Raw genomic sequence first — 27,065 nt, 5'->3', positions numbered from 1 at the left:
GAAATAAAGAAACTAGAATGCCCACCCTAGTCACACCCTGGCCTACCCAAAATAGAGAATAAAAGCCTCTCTATGGCCAGGGCGTGACAAGTATAGTGACATGGACCATTTTCTAGCATTACTTTCGGCCTTTCTCCCCACACCTAATAATATCACATTGAGGGGTGCTGGCCACTGTCTGATGGCTATAGGTGAGAGTCATTAACAATATCAACAATCCATTAGTAATTAGCCATCTTTAATGTAAATGAAGACGTGGGCGGGGCAATCAATTGTGGGGGCAGTAGTCTAATTATAATATCTAAACTGAAGTGGGTCTGGGTATGGTGTATAAAGTCCCCTCTGGTGGGATAGAATTCAGACGAGTCTTTCTGCAGGAGAAGACGTGTAAAAAAGAAGCGTGCGTAATTTACAATGGCGAAATGGGAAATGCGAATGGACGTTCTAAAATGTTTGGCGGTGCTTGAGCTGGATGACATGGATTCAGACGCAAGGGGGGAACTTGATGAGATGTATCAAGAGATCTATGATGATAAATATGGCATTTTTTCAGTAGATTCCGATTCTGACAGTGAGACATATGGGAACCCTCCCAGGGTGCCAGCGGCACCACAACGCAATCAGCAAAACTCCCGCAGTTGCTACAGTCAACATGGGCGCAAAAAAGCCCCTACGTTGCCCACTGTGGAGCCGTCATCAACTGAGATGGAGAGAGATAATACGGGGGTGGACGGCACAGTTTGGGTGAAACAGCCTGTTGGTAACGCCACGGGTCGATTATTAACACAGAACGACACCAGATTAGAATCAGGCCCTACACCATATGCAAAAGACAGAATCGACGGTGCCTACGCCAGCTTTCATTGTTTGTGTGACATGGAGATGTTGCAGCGCATCAGGGACTGTACTGTGGCTGAGGCGCACCGGGTGCAAGGAAAAAACAAAACATGGGACTTGTCTGTGGAGGAATTGGAAGCATTCATTGCGGTCCTGTATGTCCGTGGGCTACACGGCAATAGACTAGCGTCTTTGGATGGCTACTGGTCATGTTTAAAATTAGATTTCTTTCGAGACACCATGCCAATGGACCGCTTCACAGAAATCTTGCGGTACCTGCGTTTTGACACCAGAGAGATCAGACGCCCCCGGACATATTCGAACAAATTCGCCGTGGTCTCAGAAGTTTGGAACGCGTTTGTACGGAACTGCATTGCATGTTACAAGCCAGGGTTGAACATCACTGTTGAGGAGCAATGGTCCCTTTCAAGTGGAGAGGTCATCAAGTTTGCGTTGACCGCTGACGTAGACAGCAAGTACGTGCTAAATGTCATTCCTTATGTCGTTCCTTATTCGGGGGAAGATGAATCTCAGAAGCCTGAAAATGTGGCATTGAAGCTTGTGGAACCTTACCTCGGTGCGGGGAGAACGGTCACTACGGACAAGTTCTGCGCATCCCTGCCATTAGCAAATAAGTTGATTGCCAACAAAACCAACTTGGTCGGGGCAGTGAGTCATTGCGGACGAGAGCTGCCTCCCGTGATGCGTAATAAGGCACAGACAAAGCTATACTCCACTACCGTGCTAAAGCATTACAAAACAACCCTTACGGTTTACAGAAGTAACCCAAGAAAGAACGTCTGTATTCTGAGCACTATGCACCCGACTGTCGCCATCGGGAACGACCGAACGAGAGAACCGGAGACCGTGACGTTCTATAATAGCAACAGGGTGGGTTTCACATTACGATATTTTAAACATCATGCCATACACGTGTCATGCACTTGCAGACTACCAAATGTGTTGTTGTTTTTCATTTGGGGATGTAATGCTAATCAATTGTATTCTACCCATAGGTTGATGTAAATACGATGACAAGAGAGCGTACGGTGGAGGTTGTGACAGGGTTGGAGAAAGGAGGTTCACACCGCTGGCCCCTTGCGGTATTCTTCAACCTTCTTGACCTGGCTGCAATCAACGCATATGTTTTGTTCACGCAATGCACTGCTAAGACAGTGTCAACGAGAGATTTCATCATGGATCTGGCATTCGAGCTTCGCGAGAAGCACATGAGGGCCAATGCCGCACCGCCTCCTCCCCTCCCACCCATCCAGGACACAGTCTGTGAAACGAAGACCCACAGCAAGGTGCGCAGATCGACACGGAACAAGGCTCCTAAAAGCTGTGGGTAGTGCAACGGATTTGCTTGTGGGTCTTGCGCATGCAAATATCCAGAACAACAGAAGACGAGAGAATAATTCATGCGTTAGGCTAAAGGCGCATATCCCAAAGGCACAAGATACAGTCTCCAGTGAATTAACAACCGAGTCTTTGTTATAGCATGGATGTATTGCCACTAATTCTCCTGTATACATGTAACGTTTCAACATTGTGTTTTGCACCCTACCAATTGTGTTACAAATAAAATACAGAAACTTGATAACATTGTGTTTTTTTTATTCAAAGAAACATAACACAAAACAGGTTTTACACGAGTTGTCTATTATCAATTGATAACCACGTATTATGCTAACACGTGTAACCGCTGAAAAGTTGGGTGTTTTAGTGTACTGTAATTCCTCTTCAACGTTTAGTAAATGATTACACCCTCTATTATTATACATTCATTGATAAATATATAGGCTAGGCTATAACAAGAGTATGCTGCATGTGCAACAGCTATACCAGAGATTCTATGTTTTTTTGTATAAAAACGTGTGGTAAAATGGCATATCGTTTTCTATTACTAAACTAGATATGCTGTTTACCTCAAGCATTTAATAATAATATGATAGTAAAACTAGAAAGCATGACTTTGAATTGACAAGCTACATATGATGATCTCTCGTATGTAGCCTATCTTGTTTGTCTTTAATGAAAGCTCTTTGGAATTTACACAGTCACTACATTCAGAAGTTACGTGCCATCCCATTCCTATCAGGGCCTGGCCAATTTGACATACGGTGCTTCTGACTGTATATCAATAGAAACATACAGTGTGTATATTTATATATATATATTTGGGCCAAAAAGAGTATGGCATGGGCTGCATAAACTTAGTTTACAGTACAAATACATGGGCTGCATAAACTCAGTGTACAGTACAAACCACCTCCCTGATATTGAGTTTTGTGAGTGTCTTTTGTATTGCAGGGCACCTCTAACCAACATCTCCAATGTTGTTACCATGATAACAGAAAATCATAGCCTCCTGAGTGGTAAAGCGGTCTAAGGCACTGCATCTCAGTGCTAGTGGTGTCACTACAGACCCTGGTTCGATCCTGGGCTGTGACCGGAGTCCCATAAGTATGTACACAATTGGCCCAGCGTCATTAGGGTTTGGCTGGGGTAGGTCGTCATTGAAAATAGAAAATAGGTTTTAACTGACTTGCCTACTTAAATAAAGGTTAAATAAACATAAATAAAAAAATGAATGAATAATGGTGGGTGAGTGAGAGAGTTACAGAGATGTAAATATTATAACCCCACCAAAATGCTAGCCTCCCGTGTTACTCCCATGTTAATGGTGAGAGGTTATCTTGTCTTGGGTTCATGATCTTTGTGCATCTGTAACTTTCTCACTCAGGTAAATGGAACAAAATACTAAACTTTTGACAAAATGTAATACACTCGAAGTAAATTTGTCCTAGTTGCCTACTAGACAAATTCAAATGGGGGGACTGGATAGATAAAGTGCATTAATTTCTAAATTGCATTCATGTAGCCTTATTTAAAAAAACATTTGATAACAAATCCAAAATGCTGGAGTATAGAGGCAAATGAAACTTTTAGCTTCACTGTCCAAATGAATATGTAGGGGTGTGTCTATCTCAGACTTAAGCTATATGCTGGTCATTAGCATGTCCATACCAGAATATTCTGTTGATGTGATGTTTCCTGTGGTGGAGATAAGGGAAGAGAGGAAGAAGAGGGCAGGTGAGAAGGGGTGGTGATAAAAACTAGAATGGCTCAGTAGGCTGATTGCCTTTCATTCATTCATTCATTCATTCATTCAAACCCACTGTCGTCCATTAAAAAGCCATTGGAGACTCTTTCAGCTGCCCATACATGGCTTGAATGGATAGAATTTGGTTAGTGATAAGATAACTAGATTTGTTTAGTTGGTATAAGTAAAGGACAGTGCACTCTTAGAAACTAGTTTTACCTCGTGAGGTTTGCAGAATCATATTTTGGGGGAAAATAAATACTTTAATTAGAATACCATCAGTCATCTTTATAATGGGGGGGTACAGTATTAACTCTGAATGTCGTACATGCCAGCAGGTGGTAGTAAATGCTTTAATTAGAAAGGAGAACATTGAACCCTCTGGATGAAAGCTGTATTTGCCTTAACCTGCTTATTAACTAAATCCCCAATGTTCTCCTCTTCCTCTTTGTTTTTAAAGGGGTCCTCCAGCTATTTCTAAATGTTTCCTGTTGAAACGCAAATTTAAATATCTTAAAGTGAGCACACTAAAGTGTAAAAAAATATATATATTTTGAGCAAAATAGTGTTTATTTTAGACACAACTGCAAACTTTATTGGAGTAGGGTACAGCTGCCTAAATACTAATTTCAGGCAAAGCTGGAAGGGTTATTTATGACCAACCAAAATCTGTAAGGTGGTTGGTTGTTGACTGAATCTGCTTGGAAAACCGTCTTGGAGTGTGGATTCTGAATGGTCGGACCAACGCTGTGCAGACCTGACCACTGGAACTTTCCTTTTGAGTCTTTGTTTGCAGGCGGTGATAAGCAAAATGGCGTCGTTGTCAGATTTACTGAAAGGAGGACGAGAGACGGCCTTACCTGTTTCTAAAAGACATGAGGCAGTAGTCAAGCCTGCAATTTACACAGGCAGGACAGTCAATGTGTTGGTAATTATTCTGTAGCACGGACCTCAAATGACCTTTATAGTTTTCAAGATATAGGATTTTCATAAGCAAAGTGTCATGATGATGTGGCAAGTGACACTTTACTTCTTGAAAGTTCAATATCTGCTAAACGTGACTGCTGACGTGCAAAACATTTTGGGACTGTATCAACAGTGGTATAATGATAAAAAATACCAAAAGATAGTTTTTGCATGGAGTTTTCCTTTAATGTTCAGTTAGGCTATATGTTTTAGTAGGCATACAGACAATATCATTGCGATAAAATCTATGTCAATATCTGCCCAAATACGAAAAAATATCAGTGGACAAATGGAAAAAATACCTAAATATATTTTTTTAGTGGATTTTTCCTTGAATAAAGAACAAGTGTAGAACTAACATAAAGTTAAAGTAATTGTCATTTTCCCGTCTGTATGACGCTGACGTTTTAGATCATTTCAATATCACAAACGAAAAAATATCTTATTATTCGCCTGCTTTTACTCCTTAGTATTGTCTCTGGCGTTGTCGTGGAAATGACCGGACCAAGGTGCAGCGTGGTGAGCGTACATTTTCCTTTATTTATGTAAATGTCGCCAACAAAACAAAAACCCAAAGAAACGACCGTGAAGCCTACTAGGGCTATAGTGCCACTAACAAAGATAACTACCCACAAAATACAAAGGAAAAAATGCTGCCTAAGTATGATTCCCAATCAGAGACAACGATAGACAGCTGTCCCTGATTGAGAACCATACCCGGACAAAACATAGATATAGAAAACATAGAAATAAAGAAACTAGAATGCCCACCCTAGTCACACCCTGGCCTACCCAAAATAGAGAATAAAAGCCTCTCTATGGCCAGGGCGTGACAAGTATAGTGACATGGACCATTTTCTAGCATTACTTTCGGCCTTTCTCCCCACACCTAATAATATCACATTGAGGGGTGCTGGCCACTGTCTGATGGCTATAGGTGAGAGTCATTAACAATATCAACAATCCATTAGTAATTAGCCATCTTTAATGTAAATGAAGACGTGGGCGGGGCAATCAATTGTGGGGGCAGTAGTCTAATTATAATATCTAAACTGAAGTGGGTCTGGGTATGGTGTATAAAGTCCCCTCTGGTGGGATAGAATTCAGACGAGTCTTTCTGCAGGAGAAGACGTGTAAAAAAGAAGCGTGCGTAATTTACAATGGCGAAATGGGAAATGCGAATGGACGTTCTAAAATGTTTGGCGGTGCTTGAGCTGGATGACATGGATTCAGACGCAAGGGGGGAACTTGATGAGATGTATCAAGAGATCTATGATGATAAATATGGCATTTTTTCAGTAGATTCCGATTCTGACAGTGAGACATATGGGAACCCTCCCAGGGTGCCAGCGGCACCACAACGCAATCAGCAAAACTCCCGCAGTTGCTACAGTCAACATGGGCGCAAAAAAGCCCCTACGTTGCCCACTGTGGAGCCGTCATCAACTGAGATGGAGAGAGATAATACGGGGGTGGACGGCACAGTTTGGGTGAAACAGCCTGTTGGTAACGCCACGGGTCGATTATTAACACAGAACGACACCAGATTAGAATCAGGCCCTACACCATATGCAAAAGACAGAATCGACGGTGCCTACGCCAGCTTTCATTGTTTGTGTGACATGGAGATGTTGCAGCGCATCAGGGACTGTACTGTGGCTGAGGCGCACCGGGTGCAAGGAAAAAACAAAACATGGGACTTGTCTGTGGAGGAATTGGAAGCATTCATTGCGGTCCTGTATGTCCGTGGGCTACACGGCAATAGACTAGCGTCTTTGGATGGCTACTGGTCATGTTTAAAATTAGATTTCTTTCGAGACACCATGCCAATGGACCGCTTCACAGAAATCTTGCGGTACCTGCGTTTTGACACCAGAGAGATCAGACGCCCCCGGACATATTCGAACAAATTCGCCGTGGTCTCAGAAGTTTGGAACGCGTTTGTACGGAACTGCATTGCATGTTACAAGCCAGGGTTGAACATCACTGTTGAGGAGCAATGGTCCCTTTCAAGTGGAGAGGTCATCAAGTTTGCGTTGACCGCTGACGTAGACAGCAAGTACGTGCTAAATGTCATTCCTTATGTCGTTCCTTATTCGGGGGAAGATGAATCTCAGAAGCCTGAAAATGTGGCATTGAAGCTTGTGGAACCTTACCTCGGTGCGGGGAGAACGGTCACTACGGACAAGTTCTGCACATCCCTGCCATTAGCAAATAAGTTGATTGCCAACAAAACCAACTTGGTCGGGGCAGTGAGTCATTGCGGACGAGAGCTGCCTCCCGTGATGCGTAATAAGGCACAGACAAAGCTATACTCCACTACCGTGCTAAAGCATGACAAAGCAACCCTTACGGTTTACAGAAGTAACCCAAGAAAGAACGTCTGTATTCTGAGCACTATGCACCCGACTGTCGCCATCGGGAACGACCGAACGAGAGAACCGGAGACCGTGACGTTCTATAATAGCAACAGGGTGGGTTTCACATTACGATATTTTAAACATCATGCCATACACGTGTCATGCACTTGCAGACTACCAAATGTGTTGTTGTTTTTCATTTGGGGATGTAATGCTAATCAATTGTATTCTACCCATAGGTTGATGTAAATACGATGACAAGAGAGCGTACGGTGGAGGTTGTGACAGGGTTGGAGAAAGGAGGTTCACACCGCTGGCCCCTTGCGGTATTCTTCAACCTTCTTGACCTGGCTGCAATCAACGCATATGTTTTGTTCACGCAATGCACTGCTAAGACAGTGTCAACGAGAGATTTCATCATGGATCTGGCATTCGAGCTTCGCGAGAAGCACATGAGGGCCAATGCCGCACCGCCTCCTCCCCTCCCACCCATCCAGGACACAGTCTGTGAAACGAAGACCCACAGCAAGGTGCGCAGATCGACACGGAACAAGGCTCCTAAAAGCTGTGGGTAGTGCAACGGATTTGCTTGTGGGTCTTGCGCATGCAAATATCCAGAACAACAGAAGACGAGAGAATAATTCATGCGTTAGGCTAAAGGCGCATATCCCAAAGGCACAAGATACAGTCTCCAGTGAATTAACAACCGAGTCTTTGTTATAGCATGGATGTATTGCCACTAATTCTCCTGTATACATGTAACGTTTCAACATTGTGTTTTGCACCCTACCAATTGTGTTACAAATAAAATACAGAAACTTGATAACATTGTGTTTTTTTTAATTCAAAGAAACATAACACAAAACAGGTTTTACACGAGTTGTCTATTATCAATTGATACCCACGTATTATGCTAACACGTGTAACCGCTGAAAAGTTGGGTGTTTTAGTGTACTGTAATTCCTCTTCAACGTTTAGTAAATGATTACACCCTCTATTATTATACATTCATTGATAAATATATAGGCTAGGCTATAACAAGAGTATGCTGCATGTGCAACAGCTATACCAGAGATTCTATGTTTTTTTGTATAAAAACGTGTGGTAAAATGGCATATCGTTTTCTATTACTAAACTAGATATGCTGTTTACCTCAAGCATTTAATAATAATATGATAGTAAAACTAGAAAGCATGACTTTGAATTGACAAGCTACATATGATGATCTCTCGTATGTAGCCTATCTTGTTTGTCTTTAATGAAAGCTCTTTGGAATTTACACAGTCACTACATTCAGAAGTTACGTGCCATCCCATTCCTATCAGGGCCTTGCCAATTTGACATACGGTGCTTCTGACTGTATATCAATAGAAACATACAGTGTGTATATTTATATATATATTTGGGCCAAAAAGAGTATGGCATGGGCTGCATAAACTCAGTGTACAGTACAAATACATGGGCTGCATAAACTCAGTGTACAGTACAAACCACCTCCCTGATATTGAGTTTTGTGAGTGTCTTTTGTATTGCAGGGCACCTCTAACCAACATCTCCAATCTTGTCAATGACCATTGTCATCAAAGATCTTTCGTATCGTCTGAGATCCCCAAAGATTAGAAAGCGGCCGCGGTCATCCCCCTCTTCAAAGGGGAGACACTCTAGAACCAAACTGCTACAGAACTATATCTATCCTATCCTGTCTTCGAAAGCCAAGTTAACAAACAGATCACCAACCATTTCGAATCCCGCCATACCTTCTCCGCTATGCAATCTGGTTTCCGAGCTGGTCATGGGTGCACCTCAGCCACGCTCAAGGTCCTATATGATATCATAACTGCCATCGATAAAGAGACAATACTGTGCAGCTGTATTCATCGACCTGGCCAAGGCTTTCGACTGTCAATCACCACATTCTTATTAGCAGACTCAACAGCCTTGGTTTCTCAAATGACTGCATCGCCTGTTTCACCAATTACTTCTCAGACAGAGCTCAGTGTGTCAAATCGGAGGGCCTGTTGTCTGGACCTCTGGCAGTCTCTATGGGGGTGCCACAGGGTTCAATTTCTCGGGCAGATTATTTTCTCTGTATACATCAATGATGTTGCTATTGCTGCTGGTGATTCCTTGATCCACCTCTACACAGACGACACCCCTCTGTATACTTCTGGCCCTTCTTTGGACACTGTGTTAACTAACCTCCAGACGAGCTTCAATGCCATACAACTCCCCTTCCGTGGCCTCCAACTACTCTTGAATGCAAGTAAAACTAAATGCATGCTCTTCAACCGATCGCTGCCCACACCTGCCCGCCCGCCCAGCATCACTACTCTGGACAGTTCTGACTTAGAATATGTGGACAACTACAAATACCTATGTGTCTGGTTAGACTGTAAACTCTCGTTCCAGACTCACATTAAGCATCTCCAATCAACAAAATTTAATCTAGAATCTGCTTCCTATTTCGCAAAACAAAGCATCCTTTACTCATGCTGCCAAACATACCCTGACTATCCTACCGATCCTTGACTTCCGGGATGTCATTTACAAAATAGCCTTCAACACTCTACTCAGCAAATTGGATGCAGTCTATCAGAGTACCATCCATTTTGTCACCAAAGTCCCATATACTACCCACCACTGCGACTTGTATGCTCTGGTTAGCTGGCCCTTGCTTCATATTCGTCGCCAAACCCACTGGCTCCAGGTCATCTATAAGTCTTTGCTAGGTAAAGCCCCGCCTTATCTCAGCTCACTGGTCACCATAGCAGCACCCACTAGAAGCACGTGCTCCAGCAGGTATATTTTACTGGTCACCCCCAATGCCAATTCCTCATTTGGCCGCCTTTCCTTACAGTTCTCTGATGCCAATGACTGGAACGAACTGCAAAAATCACTGAAGCTGGGGACTCATATCTCCCTCACTAACTTTAATAATCAGCTGTAAGAGCAGCTCACAGATCACTGCACCTGTACATAGCCCATCTGTAAATAGCCCATCCAACTACCTCATCCCCATACTGTTATTTATTTAATTTATTTTGCTCCTTTGCACCCCAGTATCTCTACTGGCACACTCATGACTTCTACACATCTATCACTCCAGTGTTTAATTGCTATTTTGTAATTATTTCACTACTATGGCCTATTTATTGCCTTATCTCCCTTATCCTACCTCATTTGCACACACTGTATATACACTTTTTCTATTGTATTATTGACTGTATGTTTGTATACAGTTGAAGTCGGAAGTTTACATACACCTTAGCTTGTGGAAGGCTACCCAAAACCCTTGACCCAAGTTAAACAATTTAAAGGCAATGCTACCAAATCCTAATTGAGTGTATGTAAACTTCTGACCCACTGGGGATGCGATGAAAGAAATAAAAGCTGAAATAAATCATTCTGTCTCCTATTATTCTGACATTTCACATTCTTAAAATAAAGTGGTGATCCTAAATGACTGAAGACAGGGAATTTTTACAATATTTAAATGTCAGGAATTGTGAATTACTGAGGTTAAATGTATTTGGCTAAGGTGTATGTAAACTTCCTACTTCAACTGTGCAGAGTGAAAAGCCAGCAGGAGGTCGTGCGACAAAGACCCCCTCCAAAACGAACCATTTGGAGTCCCTACTGAGTATTTCCCACCCCACTTTAGCTGAGACAGGTAGAACATTTCTCTCTACAGCTGAATATTCTCAACATATCAGTGTCAACATTGTATTTTTTTAAACATTTTAATTATTGGTATTTAAAAAAGTTTTTTAAAACCATGTTTTTTATTTGTTTTTATGAACGACTCAAATATCAGTGAATGAGCTATCCACATTGCAATGTTTTGAAATGCGCGGTTCTATTTAGAAGATTTCCTCATTACCATACAAACAGGACGTCATCGTTTGTGCTGCTGATAGAATAAAAGTAGAAGAAGACGCTTCTTCAACAACAACACCGCTACTGATTCAGCCATCTCTGTACCGGTAGCTTGTTAGCCAACATATAACCGAACCATTGCATCACTTTAGACCATTTTTTTGTATAGCTACATGAATAGTAGTGTTTTAAACCCAATTCGGATAACGTATGTACTAGTTGATTTAAACGGAATTTGCAATTTAAGATTGATACTGAGCCTAGCACCAGGGCAGTCGCTCATGCTAGCTAGCTAACATCCCCGACAATGAGCTCACAAAGCTTCTCCCCCGCTGCTGAAAAAGAGGTCTGCTGGACAGAGAAAGAACCTCTGGGGCTGAACATTGTCGTAAAAGAAGAAGACGGGGATACAGTAAAAGGAGAGGAAGAAGCTTTCAGAACGACGAAGGAGAAAGAGGAGGCTATCACATTGAAAGAAGAAGAGGGGGCTGTTATGGTGAACGAAGAGAAAGGACCTTTTGTAGTGAAAGAGGAGGTAGACGAATTCAGAATGAAAGAGGAGACTATCACATTGAAAGAAGAAGAAGAAGAATATTGTATAATGAAGGAGGAAGAGATAGCTATCTCAATAAAGGAGGAGGAAGACGTTTTGGAACTGAAAGAGGAGGCAGGAGGGGAGACTGAAGACACGAGTGAGTTTTGTCACATATAGAACAAGGTTTTGTCTAGAAGGGATTTTACAGATTTTTCGTAGCAGGTTTAGGAGAACTTATGCAGCAGGTTAAGGTTAGCTACCCCCCCCCCCCTCCCCTGTATCCCATCTAGCCATGACTATAGAACAACGAGCCAGATGTTTTACGGGATGTATAAATCTGAAGCATCCGGTTGGAATTTCCATTCCCTATTCCCCATCAAATATGTTGAGGAGAGGAAGGAAGCCCAGTGTCCAGCAGTGGGAGAGTATGGCGTGAGATGGAACTGGGACGACATTCAGCTAATTTTCTAAATCTACGGAACCTTTAATCACAAAACAAGGAATATGTTATGAACAGAGTGGTACGTTTTGTAGACTTTAACCTTTGCTAAAGTAAAAAAAAAATGCTGGTGTTTAGAAGAGATTTGAGTTATTGTACACACACACACTTCACAAAGTAGGGGTGCCATAATGGCAAAATGTATGTTTGTTCTGCCCAGTATGCTTAATTTGATCCCTTTGGAACAACAGACTGTGGTGTATCTTGGGTTAGTTATACAAATCTTTGGTATTGTCTTAAAAACAGTTGTGTAGGCATTCTACTGACCTCCGTTTTTTTCCTTTTCATTTTAGTTTAGTTTGTATTCAGAGTTCGCTCTCCGACTGAAGGTCCTAGGATTTAGAGAGTGATATGCCTGGAATCAGGTAGAAAGCCAGCTACACCCTTTGTTTTAACCAATAGTTGAACTCTTCCCTTTACAGAACCAAGGGAAAATGCTGTTTTCTGGCCCTCCCAGGGCTGTATAGTGAAAGAGGACATCAGAAAGATACAGGAAGAATATAGTGTAGCTCCCATGAGTCCCAGCCAGACTGTTGATGATGATGGCAATGTTATTCACTGCAATGAAGAATGGGACATGGAGGACAAGGATTGGTTTCCTAGCAACCGGTTGGAGGTAAGTATTTCCCAGTCATTGAGTGTTTTGGTTCTCAACAGTCCTTCCTTGATTCTTCAACCTCCTTCTTTGAATACATTAGAGGAGAATATTTGAGGTTCCTCCAAATGTCCTATATATGTAAATGCACTTGGCAAATAAAGGTGATTCTGATTGGACTTTCTCTTCCAATACAATTTGGAAAGGATGTCCAGAGAATGAGAGGAGTCAAAGAAAGACTGCTGAGACTTTTGAGAATTCAAATTTCTTTGACATGTAGGAGAGTTTCCCACCCTAAATTGATTCTGTAATTATTTACGCATATGTGTTTTCCAGGACACGTCTTTCCCGCCCCCCTTCCCTCTCCCGGAGTCCCCAGGGCGTGCCTCACTGTGGGGTCTGAAGAGGGTGTCTGTGTGGCTAGTTGATTGCAGGAAAACACCAGGGCTGAGTGGAACTGCGAGAGAAGGAGATGAAAAGGGAGATTCAGATTCAATGTCATCAGGTAAGAATAATGGTGTGTGTGGAATAGACTCCAGTCTTCTTCTGTAACAGAACTTTGGAACATCTACATTTTAAAAAGTTGAATAATTCCATGTAATATAGCCTACACCATCACAATAAATCCATGTAATATAGCCTACACCATCACAATAAATCCATGTAATATAGCCTACAACTTCACAATAAATCCATGTAATATAGCCTACAACTTCACAATAAATCCATGTAATATAGCCTACACCATCACAATAAATCCATGTAATATAGCCTACACCTTCACAATAAATCCATGTAATATAGCCTACACCTTCACAATAAATCCATTATTTTATTTTAGACTGGTCTAAAGAAACATGATATGAAGAAAATGTATTCTACTTCAGAAGAACTGAATAGCATACTCTGAGTTGTCCTTTTGTCATAGCCAGATCAGGACCTAACATATGACTGTGGGCTACACTAGTTCATTTAGCAGATAAGATTTGCTTAGAATTCCACTGCATTATTTTATAGTGTGAAGAATACAATTGAACAAAGCTGAATAATATAGAAGGGATATTTTCTCCAAACAATTTTAGGGAGTGTTCACATGTGGCTATTCTGTGTTGAGCAGTTAACAAATAAATAGGTACTCTTATATGCTCAATTTAGTGTTATTAATGTAACTTTAGTTGTTCTACAAACATTGGGCTATATGTTAAGATGTTTAATACATTGTCAGGCTGCATGATGTGACTCTAATGATGATTTGAAAAAAAGTTGCCTGAAAGGCATGGGCTCTGCTTTGTTTCTACACACTTCATCAGTCCCTCATTCACAATTTGACAAGTACTTGATAATGCCTTGAATTTCCTGGCTGCATCCCCTTTGTGTGGCCATAATACACCCTAAAAAATCAAATTTGCAGCCCTTTCCCTGAGTGCTGCCTGCTCCGAAGCATCTATCATCTCACTCAAATGGCTCTCCATCACGTGATCGGGTCTTTCTCACAGGCTACAAGTGAAGACACTTGTAATAGGATAAGAACGCATGCATAGGATAAGGACACTTGCAGTTGCGTCCCCAATGTGTCTATCGGGGACGCAACTGCACGCGTCCTTATCCTATTCCAAGGTGCATATTGAAGATATTGGAAGAACTGTCCACATTTACTTTTCGTCAGCCAACAAGATGAGTAGGCCTAACGAACAGCAACAGCACTAACCTATGTCAATCTACTGTCCCCCATAGTACAAAAGTTGACCTATTCTGTGCAAGAAATAAATATTCCAAACATAGTCTGGGACAGTTGTGGGATGTGATAGATCTCAAATTAATACAACCATTAGCTTTTAAAAAAACAACGTAATGAGGCTGACGCAACAGATCAGAACGTTTAGCTTAATTTTTTATTTTATTTTAAGAACTTCCCAGAGTATGACATCTTGTAACTGTACAACAAACATAGTGATCCTAAACGTTGACACTGTACACTGAGTGTACAAAACATTAGGTACACCTTCCTAATATTGAGTTACACTCGGTTTTGCCCTCAGAACAGCGTCAATTTGTTGGGGCATGGACTCTAAAAGGTGTTGAATGTGTTCCACAGGGATGCTGGCCTATGTTGACTCCAATGCTTCCCACAGTTGTGTCAAGTTGGCTGGATGTCCTTTGGGTGGTGGACCATTTCTTGATTCTGTACTGTTCTGGACATAATATGGACTTGGTCTTTTACCAAATAGGGCTATCTTCTGTATACTACCCCTACCTTGTCACAATACAACTGATTGGCTCAAACGCATTAAGAAGGAAAGAAATTCCACAAATGAACTTTTAACAAGGCACACCTCTTAATTGAAATGCATTCCAGTTGACTACCTCATTTTGTATGTGTATTCATTATGGATCCCCATTAGGCAGCAGCTGCTCTTCCTGGGGTCCGGCAAAATTAAGGCAGTTTATACAATTTCAAAATCATTACAATACATTCACAGATTTCACAACACACTGTGTGCCCCCAGGCCCCTACTCCACCACTACCACATATCTACAGTACTACATCCATGTGTATTTATAGTGTGTGTGTGTATATATGTCTGTGCCAATGTTTGTGTTGCTTCACAGTCCCTGCTGTTCCATAAGGTGTTTTTTAATCTGTTTTTTAAAATCAAATTTTGCTGCTTGCATCAGTTACTTGATGTAGATAGAGCCATGACTACATGGACTTCTATGTAGTACTGTGTGCCTCCCATAGTCTGTTCTGGACTTGGGGACTGTGAAGAGACTAGAGGTCGACCGATTATGATTTTTCAACGCCGATACCGATTGGAGGGCCAAAATAAGCCGAAATCGATTCATCGGCCGATTTAAAAAATAATAAAAAAAATAATATATATATATATATATATATATATATATATATATATATATATATATATATATATATATATATATATATATATTTGTAATAATGACAATTACAACAATACTGAATAAACACTTATTTTATCTTAAAATATAATACATCAATAAAAAAAAATTGTTGCCTCAAATAAATAATGAAACATGTTCAATTTGGTTTAAATAATGCAAAAACAAAGTGTTGGAGAAGAAAGTAAAAGTGCAATATGTGCCATGTAAAAAAGCTAACGTTTAAGTTCCTTGCTCAGAACATGAGAACATATGAAAGCTGGTGGTTCCTTTTAACATGAGACTTCAATATTCCAAGGTAAGAGGTTTTAGGTTGTAGTTAATATAGTATTTTTATAGGACTATTTCTCTCTATACCATTTGTATTCAATATACCTTTGACTATTGGATGTTCTTATAGGCACTTTAGTATTGCCAGTGTAACAGTATAGCTTCCGTCCCTCTCCTCGCTCCTACTGTCGTGGAGAATCGTCTCAGAAATATAACACTCTTAAAAGAACTTGTGAATTCAATATACACTTTAATACAAAGTAGCAAAACTGAGCCCTTCCATGGAATGACCCTATCACAAACATACCAGGGCCGAGCCCCTCCATGGAAAGAGACCAAATTCTCACATTACAGAGTCCTGCCTTTATAGGATTCTGTCTTTGCATAACGAATAGAGTCCCCTCCCTCTATATGAAAATAGCTTCCCTTGACCTGTCCATTATTTTCTTCACATCTTCACGCCCACTAACGCTCATATCTGCTTTTGGTTAGGTTATAACGATGGTAATGTATCCATTGCATGCTTATCTGACTTGCCTAGTTAAATAGAGGTGTACATTTTTTATTTATTTTAAATTGGCCAAATCGGTGTCCAAAAATACCGATTTCCGATTGTTATGAAAACCTGAAATCGGCCCTATTTAATCGGCCATTCTGATTCATCGGTCGACCTCTAGAAGAGACCTCTTGTGGCATGTCTTGTGGGGTATGTATGTGTGTCCAACCTGTGTGCCGGTAGTTTAGACAGACAGCTCGGTGCATTCAACATGTCAATACCTCTCATAAATAAAAGTAGTGATGAAGACAATCTCTACTCCACTTTCAGCCATGAGAGATTGACATGCATATTATTAATGTTAGCTCTCTGTGTACATCCAAGGGCCAGCCGTGCTGCCCTGTTCTGGGCCAATTGCAATTTTCCTAAGTCCTTTTTTGTGGCACCTGACCACACGGCTGAACAGTAGTCAAGGTGCGACAAAACTAGGGCCTGTAGGACCTGCCTTGTTGATAGTGTTGTTAAGAAGGCAGAACATCGCTTTATTATAGACAGACTTCTCCTCATCTTAGCTACTACTGCATCAATATGTTTTGACCATGATAGTTTACAATCTAATGTTACTTCAAGCAGTTTAGTCATATCAACTTGCTCAATTTCCACATTATTTATTACAATATTTATTTGAGGTTTAGGGTTTATTTCCAAATACAATACTTTAGTTTTGGAAATATGTAGGGCTAACTTATTCCTTGCCACCCACTCTGAAACTAACTGCATCTCTTTGTTGAGTGTTGCAGTCATTTCAGTCGCTGTAGTAGCTGATGTGTATAGTGTTGAGTCATCCGCATACATAGACACTCTGGCTTTACTCAAAGTCAGTGGCATGTCGTTTGTAAAAATTGAAAAGAGCAAGGGGCCTAAACAGCTACCCTTGGTAATTCTAACTGGATTATATTTGAGAGGCTTCCATTAAAGAACACCTTCTGTGTTCTGTTAGACAAGTAACTCTTTATCCACATTATAGCAGGGGGCGTAAAGCCATAACGCATACGTTTTTCCAGCAGCAGACTATGATTGATAATGACAAAAGCTGCACTGAAGTCTGACAAGACACCCGCCACAATCATTTTATCGTCAATTTCTCTCAGCCAGTCATCATTTGTGAAAGTGCCGTGCTTGTCGAGTGTCCTTCCCTATAAGCATGCTGAAATTCTGTTGTCAATTTGTTTACTGTGAAATAGCATTGTATCTGGTCAAACACTAGCTTACTAGGGGTTGGTAACAGGCTGATTGGTCGGGTGTTTGAGCCAGTAAAGGGGGCTTTACTATTCTTGGGTAGCGGAACGACTTTAGCTTCCCCCCAGGCCTGAGGGCACACGGTCTCAAGTACGCTTAAATTGAAGATGTGGAAAATAAGAGTGGCAATATCATCTGCTATTATCCTCAATAATTTTCCATCCAGATTATCAGACCCCGGTGGCTTGTCATTGTTGATAGACAACAATCATTTTTTCACCTCTTCCACACTGACTTTTATGGAATTCAGAAGTACAATTCTTGTCTTTCATTATTTGGTCCGATATACTTAGATGTGTAGTGTCAGCGTTTGTTGCTGGCATGTCATCCCTACGTTTGCTTATCTTGCCAATGAAAACGGCATTAAAGTAGTTTGCAATATCAGTGTGCTTTGTGACGAATGAGCCATCTGATTCAATGAATGAAGGAGCCGAGTTGGCTTTTTTCCCCCAAAATTTAATTTAAGGTGCCCCAAAGCTTTTTTCTATAATTCTTTATATAATGTATCTTTGTTTCATGGTGTAGTTTCTTTTTATTTCGTTTAGTCTCCTGATTTCTTAATTTGCAGTACGTTTGCCAATCAGTTTGGCTGCCAGACTTAATTTCCATACCTTTTGCCTCATCCCTCTCAACCATACAATTTTTTAATTCCTCATCAATCCAAGGGGATTAAACCGTTTTTACAGTCATTTTCTTAATGGGTGCGTGCTTATTAGTAACTGGAATAAGTAGTTTCATAAATGCGTCAAGTGCAGCGTCTGGTTGCTCCTCATTACACACCACAGACCAGCAAATATTCTTTACATCATCAACATATGAATCACTACAAAACTTATTGTATGACCTCTTATACACTATATTAGGCCCAGCCGTTGGAACTTTGGTTTTCCTAGATATGGTTATTATATTGTGATCCCTACATCCTATGGATTTGGATACTGCTTTAAAGCAAATATCTGCAGTATTAGGAAAGATGTGATCAATACATGTTGATGATTTAATTCCTGTGCTTTTTGTAACTACCCTGGTAGGTTGACTGACAACCTGATCCAGGTTGCAGGCATTGGTTACAGTTTGACGTTTTTTCTTGAGTGGGCAGCTTGATGATAGCCAGTCAATATTTAAATCACACAGAAAATATACTTCTCAGTTGATATCACATACATTATCAAGCATTTGACACATATTATACAGATACTGATTGTTAGCACTTGGTGGTCTATAGCAGCTTCCCACCAGAATGGGCTTTAGGTGAGGCAGATGAACCTGTAGCCATATTACTTCAACAGTATTTAACATTAGATTGTCTCTAAGCTTTACAGGAATGTGGTTCTGAACATAGACAGCAACACCGCCTCCGTTGGCATTTCTGTATTTTCGGTAGATGTTATAACCATGTATTGCTACCACTGTCTCATCAAAGGTATTATCTAAGTGAGTTTCAGAGATAGTCAGAATATGAATAACATCTGTTACAAGAAAGTTATTGTCTTCATGGATCTTGTTTCTTAGGCTACATATGTTATATGGGCTATTTTTAGCACTTTTCTGGGTTGCTTGATTGTTTTTAATGCTTTAATGGGAAGCTTATCAGAGGTAGACTTACTCATGTTATTTACATTGGAGCTGATAGTGCAGGGTGAGCTGCATAAAGGGGTCTTCCTACTATTGCACACCGCCTCTGTGCTAACAGTGTAACTCTGGTTTATAGGGTCATGATTACTTCATACAATAGCTGTAGGATAAACAGATGTATTTGGTGTAATTAGGGGTACATCAATTAAATTACTTACATTGTGTTTGCCAATGCCCCTAAGATCATGTACATTTGATGCAGCATTATGACGACTCATTGTCACAATGGTAGAGATGAACTTAACTGGTTTTGGATCATTTACCAGTCATTGTTTCAACGCAGCCTTGAAATATGTGGACAGAGTCCAGGAGCCAAGAGGAGAGAGTATCCTGTAGAGTATCTTCTGTTTCCAGTGACTCCAGCAGAGCTACGACAGTCTTTTAGCCAGATGTGTAATGCTGAATCTTTCACATCTGCGGCCCAACGATGGTACTGGACCTGAAATTATTGGCCATTTTTTTGAGTCTTTTAATGCTAAAAACAGTTCTTTAAAATCCATTTTCAAATGTTCCGAGCTAGCCCTCCTGATGTCGTTTGACCCCCACATGGACTACGACAGTGTCAGCTCCCGGCATCTGTGGTAAAACAGTCGGAAGCAGCCTTGTTATGTCCTGTACTCGTGCTCCTGGGTAGCACAGAGTTTTTGCCTTGGGGACCGAGATGTTTCTCACCATAGAGCTGCCTATGATGACAGCTGGTGATGTTGAATGGGCCGGTCTCTCAGGCAGCCTCATGTTCTGTTGAGGCTGGGAGCTCCGAGGATCTGAACCCGAGGTAGAAGAATACCAAGAGTGTGCAAAGCTGTCATCAAGGCAAAGGGTGGCTACTTTGAAGAATCTCAAATATAAAATGTATTTTGATTTGTTTAACACTTTGTTTGGTTACTACTTGATTCCGTATGTGTTATTTCATAGTTTTGATGTCTTCGCTATTATTCTAAAATGTAGAAAATAATTCAAATAATGAAAAAACCTTAAATGATTAGGTGTGTCCAAACCTTTGACTGGTACTGTACATATAACCTCAATTAGCTCGACTAACCTGTACCCCGCACATTGACTCGGTACCGGTACCCCCTGTATATAGGGAAAGGGGGATACCTAGTCAGTTGTATAACTGAATGGATTCAGCTGCTCAGTCTTTGTCACGGAAAGAACCCAACCTTAACCTCAGTGTTTATGACATGAGTTGTATGATATGGAAGTGTGAAGTGCATATTTAGACTCATGGGTGTTTGGTTTGCTTGTATGACGTCAAAGCAATATTTATTATAATCCTCAACGTCTCATCTTTCAAAATACATACTCCTAATTTACAGCAATTCCCTCACTTAAGCAACAAAAAATGTATAAAAGCTGCCAAATTAGTGGGAGGGATGGGGGTAACTTCTTGTCGTGCGAGGGGCTCAAGTTCAGAACGGCTGTCAGTCAAAACCCATACAGCGCTGAGAAGTGCAGAGTCAGAGCTCTGACGTCATGTATAGCATGTTACTGTACAGCCACTGCATGCCAATTTAGGCATTTATCAGTGCCCAAATCTCTAATTTTTACCCGTATGCAAGTACCCGTTGTCAAGTTTTTCGGGGCAGGCTAACTCTACTGTAACCTGAATTAAGTGTTTGAGGTGTGAGTTGAGGAACAATCAAATCAGATTCCCTCCCTGTAGCACAGAAGGCGTTAAAGGACAATTCTACCACTTTTCAACTTCATTCATTATATCCAGCACCAAACCAGTGTCTACATATGTGATCTTTGGTTAAAAAGATAAGAAAGGTCCTAAAAAATGCTTCTCTGTGACATCACAGGGTAGGATTAAAATAGGGATGAGCACGGTTGCCCGAATATTTGAATATCTGAAGGAATGTTAGTATTATTTACTTGCAGAATTTTTTTTTTGATAATATATATTTTTTTTATAAATACTTTGGAAATGTTTTTATCAAATTGTCTGTGACTTTGCTACATACAAGTATTGACCATGTCATTAGACATTTTAATAAAACAACAGTTATATTACAGTTTTTATGAGTGTGCCAGTGGAGGCTGGTGACTTCAAAAATTGAGGAGGATGGGAGACCCATGGTATAGGCACGGAATGAACAGAGACCACAAAGTGTGTTTCAAAAATCATCAAAGACAAATAATTTTTATCCTAAAGCATTTAATAAAGACATTTATAGTACAATATTTTGGGGAAGGGGAATGAGAGGGCTACTTACACAAAACAATAACACAACACACTACACAGTTAGACAAAAGAGCTAAGAATGAGTTAGTCTAAGCAAGGAGTACACTCTTTGATCTGTAATAATGTGATTTGTGTATGTGATTGACTCTACATACAGCAATGAGAGAAAATTGATAGGGGTACTCTCAGTGCTTGGAAGGAAAACACTCAATGTGCCAGTGGATGAACAGGTACATGAGACGTTGTGGCTTCAGTTCATGTCAGGAGGAAGTTGACAATAGTAGTGGAGCGGAGTAGTCATCACCTGTTAATCAGGGAACAGGAGGGGACTTAGCTGTAAATACAAATAGCAGATACATTATATTACAGCTGCGCCATCGTAGGTTTGGACGAGTTTCTCTATGAAGTTAATCTCAAAATTCATGTAGTCAAACACAGACTGCGCATCTCACCCACTTGACACATCAAAGTAGCCCAAGAAACGTTCCTGAATAAAGCCCTGATCATCTACATACCTGACGATAACTGACAACTGCAAGCAGACTGGTGGCACCATAGGTCCCAGAGCGGTGGGGTTTTCCTGATAGGTTAACCTAACTATGAAAACTCTGGACCAAATAAGGCATGACAGTGATTAATCAGTTGTAAAAATGTTTTATATGGGCTATGATGGGACCATTTTTTCCTAATCAAGTCACATTGTTTAAAAAAACTCCTGGCCCTGGTGTCACGTTCTGACCTTTATTTCCTTTGTTTTGTCATTATTTAGTATGGTCAGGGCGTGAGTTGGGGTGGGCAGTCTGTTTGTTTTTCTATGATTTGGGGATGTTCTATGTTTCGGCCTAGTATGGTTCAGGTGTCATTAGTTGTCTCTGATTGAGAATCATACTTAGGTAGCCTGGGTTTCACTGTGTGTTTGTGGGTGTTTGTTTCCGTGTCTGTGTTTTTCACCACATGGTACTGTTTTGGGTTTCATTCATTCCACATTTATTGTTTTTTGTATTCAGTTGTTCATGTGTACTATTTCGTATTAAAAGAACCATGGACACTTACCACGCCGCATATTGGTCCTCCGATCCTTCTCGCCTCTCCTCTTCGGAAGAAGAGGAGGAAATCACTTACACCTGGGGGTTGATGAAAACCCTGTCAAACTGCAGCTTCCTTATATTTGTTCATATAAATTATATTTAGACTAGATTAGGAGGGGGATTTCCTCTTCTCAGACACATAGATAACAACTGATAGACAATGGAATTCACAGGGATGAGCTGGCTTTATGCATGTTTGCATCATGCAGGCCTATGCAACTGTAGGCCTTGTAAATAAAATTACACATCTGCCATCACTATTATGTTGATTGATTCATTCCTGGTAATAATTTTGGATGAAAAACGTATAGGCAGCCTAGCCAGCCCAATTTTGAATATAATAGAAATGTGATCAAATTCACATTTTCTCCTGACACACAAATGGACTATAAATACATAACGTTACCAATTAGTTTACCCTGACCAGATGGACATGGAGCATAGGCTGCATGCAGCCGCTCTTATTAGTAGCCTGCAGTTGATCAGACGGAAAAATCATCTCGTTTTCATCCCATAAAGCATGTCAGATTTCTAATGTTTAGGTGTAGCCTAGGCTGCGGCAACATTTATGTAATGAGTTTTTGCTTGTGCCTGTCCGGAGTGATTATGTGTTATTGTCTTTGCTAAATAAATACTGGAGGAAAGTGCAAAGCCTACTTGAGTGCACGCGGGAAAAAAATGTGCTGCGTCAACCTCTCTCTTTAATCTAACGTTTAATGGATGATGCGATGGAAGCTATCAAATCATTTGGAATTGTTTTTGACATCCCAGAAAAGATGTTCAGCTTGTAAAGAATCGTAACATGCAATTACAGGTGGCTTGATGATAGGCTCCCTGTTAACCAGCTATACATTTGATACCAGTTGGTATTGAACGCTCTCACCTTTTCATCCTTCTTCATGAAACTGATCTCAGGCAGAGGACGACCCTCGCTTTTAATTCACACCTTTTCCGTGTACCCCAGAGAATGAAAGGGGTTCTTCAACAAAAAGTCGGCACACTCACGCTGGTAGTTAGCTACTGAAGTTAGCAAGGCAACTTTAAATACAGTTGAAGTCTGAAGTTTACATACACCTTAGCCAAATACATTTAACCTCAGTTTTTCACAATTCCTGACATTTAATCGTAGTAAGAATTCCCTGTCTTAGGTCAGTTAGGATCACCACTTTATTTTAAGAATGTGATATGTCAGAATAATATTAGAGAGAATGATTTATTTCAGCTTTTATTTTTTCATCACATTCCCAGTGGGTCAGAAGTTTACATACTGTACACTCAATTAGTATTTAGTAACATTACCTTTACATTTTTTTACTTGGGCCAAACGTTTCGGGTAGCCTTCCACAAGCTCCCCACAATAAGTTGGGTGAATTTCGGCCCATCCCTCCTGACAGAGCTGGTGTAACTGAGCCAGGTTTGCAGGCCTCCTTGCTTGCTGTGCCTTTAAACTTCCAAAGTTGTGGCAAAATGGCTTAAGGAGTGGCATCACAAAGCCCTGACCTCAATCCCATAGAAAATGTGTGGGCAGAACTGAAAAAGCTTTTTCAGTTCTGCCCACACATTCTCTATGGGATTGAGGTCAGGGCTTTGTGATGCCACTCCTTAAGCCATTTTGCCACAACTTTGGAAGTATGCTTGGGGTCATTGTCCATTTGGAAGACCCATTTGCTACCAAGCTTTAACTTCCTGACTGATGTCTTGAGATGTTGCTTCAATATATCCACCATTTTCCTACCTCATTATGCCATCTATTTTGTGAAGTGCACCAATCCCTCCTGCAGCAAAGCACTCCCACAACAGGATGCTGCCACCCCGTGCTTTATGGTTGGGATGGTGTTCTTCGGCTTGCAAGCACCCCCCTTTTTTCTTCAAACATAACATTATGGCCAAACAGTTATATTTTTGTTTCATCAGATCAGAGGACATTTCTCCAAAAGGTACGATCTTTGTCCCCCATATGCAGTTGCAAACCGTAATCTGGCTTTTTTTATGGCAGTTTTGGAGCAGTGGCTTCTTCCTTGCTGAACGGCCTTTCAGGTTATGTCGATATAGGACTCGTTTTACTGTGGATATAGATACCTTTGTACCTGTTTCCTCCAGCATCTTCACAAGGTCATTTGCTGTTGTTCTGGGATTGATTTGCACTTTTTACACCAAAGTACATTCATCTCTTGGAGACAGAACGCGTCTCCTTCCTGTGCGGTATGACGGCTGCGTGGTCCCATGGTGTTTATACTTGCGTACTATTGTTTCTACAGATGAATGTGGTACCTTCAGGCGTTTGGAAATTGCTCCCAAGGATGAACCAGACTTGTGGAGGTCTACAATTTTTTTTCTGAGGTCTTGGCTATTTTCTTTAGATTTTTCCATGATGTCAAGCAAAGAGGCACTGAGTTTGAAGGTAGGCCTAGAAATACATCCACAGGTACACCTCCAATTGCCTCAAATTTTGTCAAGTAGCCTATCAGAAGCTTCTAAAGCCATGACATTTTCTGGAATTTTCCATGCTGTTTAAAGGCACAGTCAACTTAGTGTATGTAAACTTCTGACCCACTGGAATTGTGATACCGTGAATTATTAGTGAAAAAATCTGGCTGTAAACAATTGTTGGAAAAACTACTTGTGTCATGCACAAAGTAGATGTCCTAACCGACTTGGGAAAAAAATAGTTTGTTAACAAGAAATGTCTGGAGTGGCCGAAAAACGAGTTTTAATGTCTTCAACCGAAATGTACAGTCGTAGCCAAAAGTTTTGAGAATGACACAAATATAAATGTTCACAAAGTTTGCTGCTTCAGTGTCTTTAGATATTTTTGTCAGATGTTACTATGGAATACTGAAGTATAATTACAAGCATTTCATAAGTGTCAAAGGCTTTTATTGACAATTACATGAAGTTGGCACAAAGAGTCAATATATGCAGTGTTGACCCTTCTTTTTCAAGACCTCTGCAATCTGCCCTGGCATGCTGTCAATTAACTTCTGGGCCACATCCTGACTGATGGCAGCCCATTCTTGCATAATCAATGCTGGGAGTTTGTCAGAATTTGTTGGGTTTTGTTTGTCCACCCGCCTCTTGAGGATTGACCACAAGTTCTCAATGGGATTAAGGTCTGGGGAGTTTCCTGGCCATGGACCCAAAATATCAATGTTTTGTTCCCTGAGCCACATAGTTATCACTTTTGCCTTATGGCAAGGTGCTTCAGCATGCTGGAAAAGGCATTGTTCGTCACCAAACTCTACCTGGATGGTTGGGAGAAGTTGCTCTCGGAGGATGTGTTGGTACCATTCTTTATTCATGGCTGTGTTCTTAGGCAAAATTGTGAGTGAGCCCACTCCCTTGGCTGAGAAGCAACCCCACACACGAATGGTCTCAGGATGCTTTACTGTTGGCATGACACAGGACTGATGGTAGCGCTCACCTTGTCTTGTCCGGACAAGCTTTTTTCTGGATGCACCAAACAATCAGAAAGGGGATTCATCCGAGAAAATGACTTTACCCCAGTCCTCAGCAGTCCAATCCCTGTACCTTTTGCAGAATATCAGTCTGTCCCTGATGTTTTTCCTGGAGAGAAGTGGCTTCTTTACTGCCCTTGACACCAGGCCATCCTCCAAAAGACATTGCCTCACTGTGCGTGCAGATGCACTCATACCTGCCTGCTGCCATTTCTGAGCAAGCGCTGTACTGGTGGTGCCTCGATCGCGCAGCTGAATCAACTTTAGGAGACGGTCCTGGCGCTTGCTGGACTTTCTTGGGCTCCCCCTGAAGCCTTCTTCACAACAATTGAACCGCTCTCCTTGAAGTTCTTGATGATCTGTTAAATGGTTGATTTAGGTGCAATCTTACTGGCAGCAATATCCTTGCCTGTGAATCCCTTTTTGTGCAAAGCAATGATGACGGCATGTGTTTCCTTGCAGGTAACCATCGGTGGCAGCGGAAGGACAATGATTCCAAGCACCACCCTCCTTTTGAAGCTTCCAGTCTGTTATTCGAACTCAATCAGCATGACAGAGTGATCTCCAGCCTTGTCCTCGTTAACACTCACACCTGTGTTAATGAGAGAATCACTGACATGATGTCAGCTGGTCCTTTTGTGGCAGGGCTGAAATGCAGTGGAAATGTTTTTTGGGGGATTCAGTTCATTTGCATGGCAAAGAGGTACTTTGCAATTAATTGCAATTCATCTGATCACTCTTCATAACATTCTGGAGTATATGCAAATTGCCATCATATAAACTGAGGCAGCAGACTTTGGGAAAATTAATATTTGTGTAATTCTCAAAACATTTGGCCTCGACTGTGTGTAAACTTCTGACTTCAACTGTAAATTGCACTAACTGGACAAGAAATGTAGTTCTTAACCCAAGAAAACAATTTATAATATACCTCCTCCATATCG

The 27,065-nt window shown here is 41.0% G+C and overlaps 3 protein-coding genes across 3 annotated transcripts in view; all 3 read left to right on the top strand.

Moving 5' to 3' along the window:
- The first annotated feature begins 278 nt into the window (after positions 1-278).
- Positions 279-2,435, top strand: LOC116374690 (uncharacterized). Its single transcript, XM_031828866.1, has 2 exons — positions 279-1,728; positions 1,854-2,435. Exons 1-2 carry the CDS (start codon positions 415-417, stop codon positions 2,187-2,189), a joined length of 1,650 nt encoding a protein of 549 aa, XP_031684726.1. The 5' UTR covers positions 279-414; the 3' UTR covers positions 2,190-2,435.
- A 3,490-nt stretch (positions 2,436-5,925) lies between these two features.
- LOC116374689 (uncharacterized) lies at positions 5,926-8,092 on the top strand. Its single transcript, XM_031828857.1, has 2 exons — positions 5,926-7,383; positions 7,509-8,092. Exons 1-2 carry the CDS (start codon positions 6,070-6,072, stop codon positions 7,842-7,844), a joined length of 1,650 nt encoding a protein of 549 aa, XP_031684717.1. The 5' UTR covers positions 5,926-6,069; the 3' UTR covers positions 7,845-8,092.
- Positions 8,093-11,205: 3,113 nt separating this feature from the next.
- The window catches only part of LOC109895686 (oocyte zinc finger protein XlCOF6), a 35,607-nt gene continuing 19,747 nt past the window's right edge, over positions 11,206-27,065 (top strand). The window contains exons 1-3 of the mRNA XM_020489626.2: positions 11,206-11,837; positions 12,602-12,795; positions 13,111-13,279. Coding sequence (XP_020345215.1) covers positions 11,453-11,837; positions 12,602-12,795; positions 13,111-13,279 — 748 coding nt within the window. The 5' untranslated portion in view covers positions 11,206-11,452. The remainder of the gene's footprint in view (positions 11,838-12,601; positions 12,796-13,110; positions 13,280-27,065) is intronic.

Source organism: Oncorhynchus kisutch, linkage group LG1 (assembly GCF_002021735.2).
Source record: "Oncorhynchus kisutch isolate 150728-3 linkage group LG1, Okis_V2, whole genome shotgun sequence".
Classification (NCBI taxonomy): domain Eukaryota; kingdom Metazoa; phylum Chordata; class Actinopteri; order Salmoniformes; family Salmonidae; genus Oncorhynchus; species Oncorhynchus kisutch.
The sequence above is the reverse complement of the archived record's forward strand: the minus strand, read 5'-3'. Positions and strand labels throughout refer to the sequence as shown.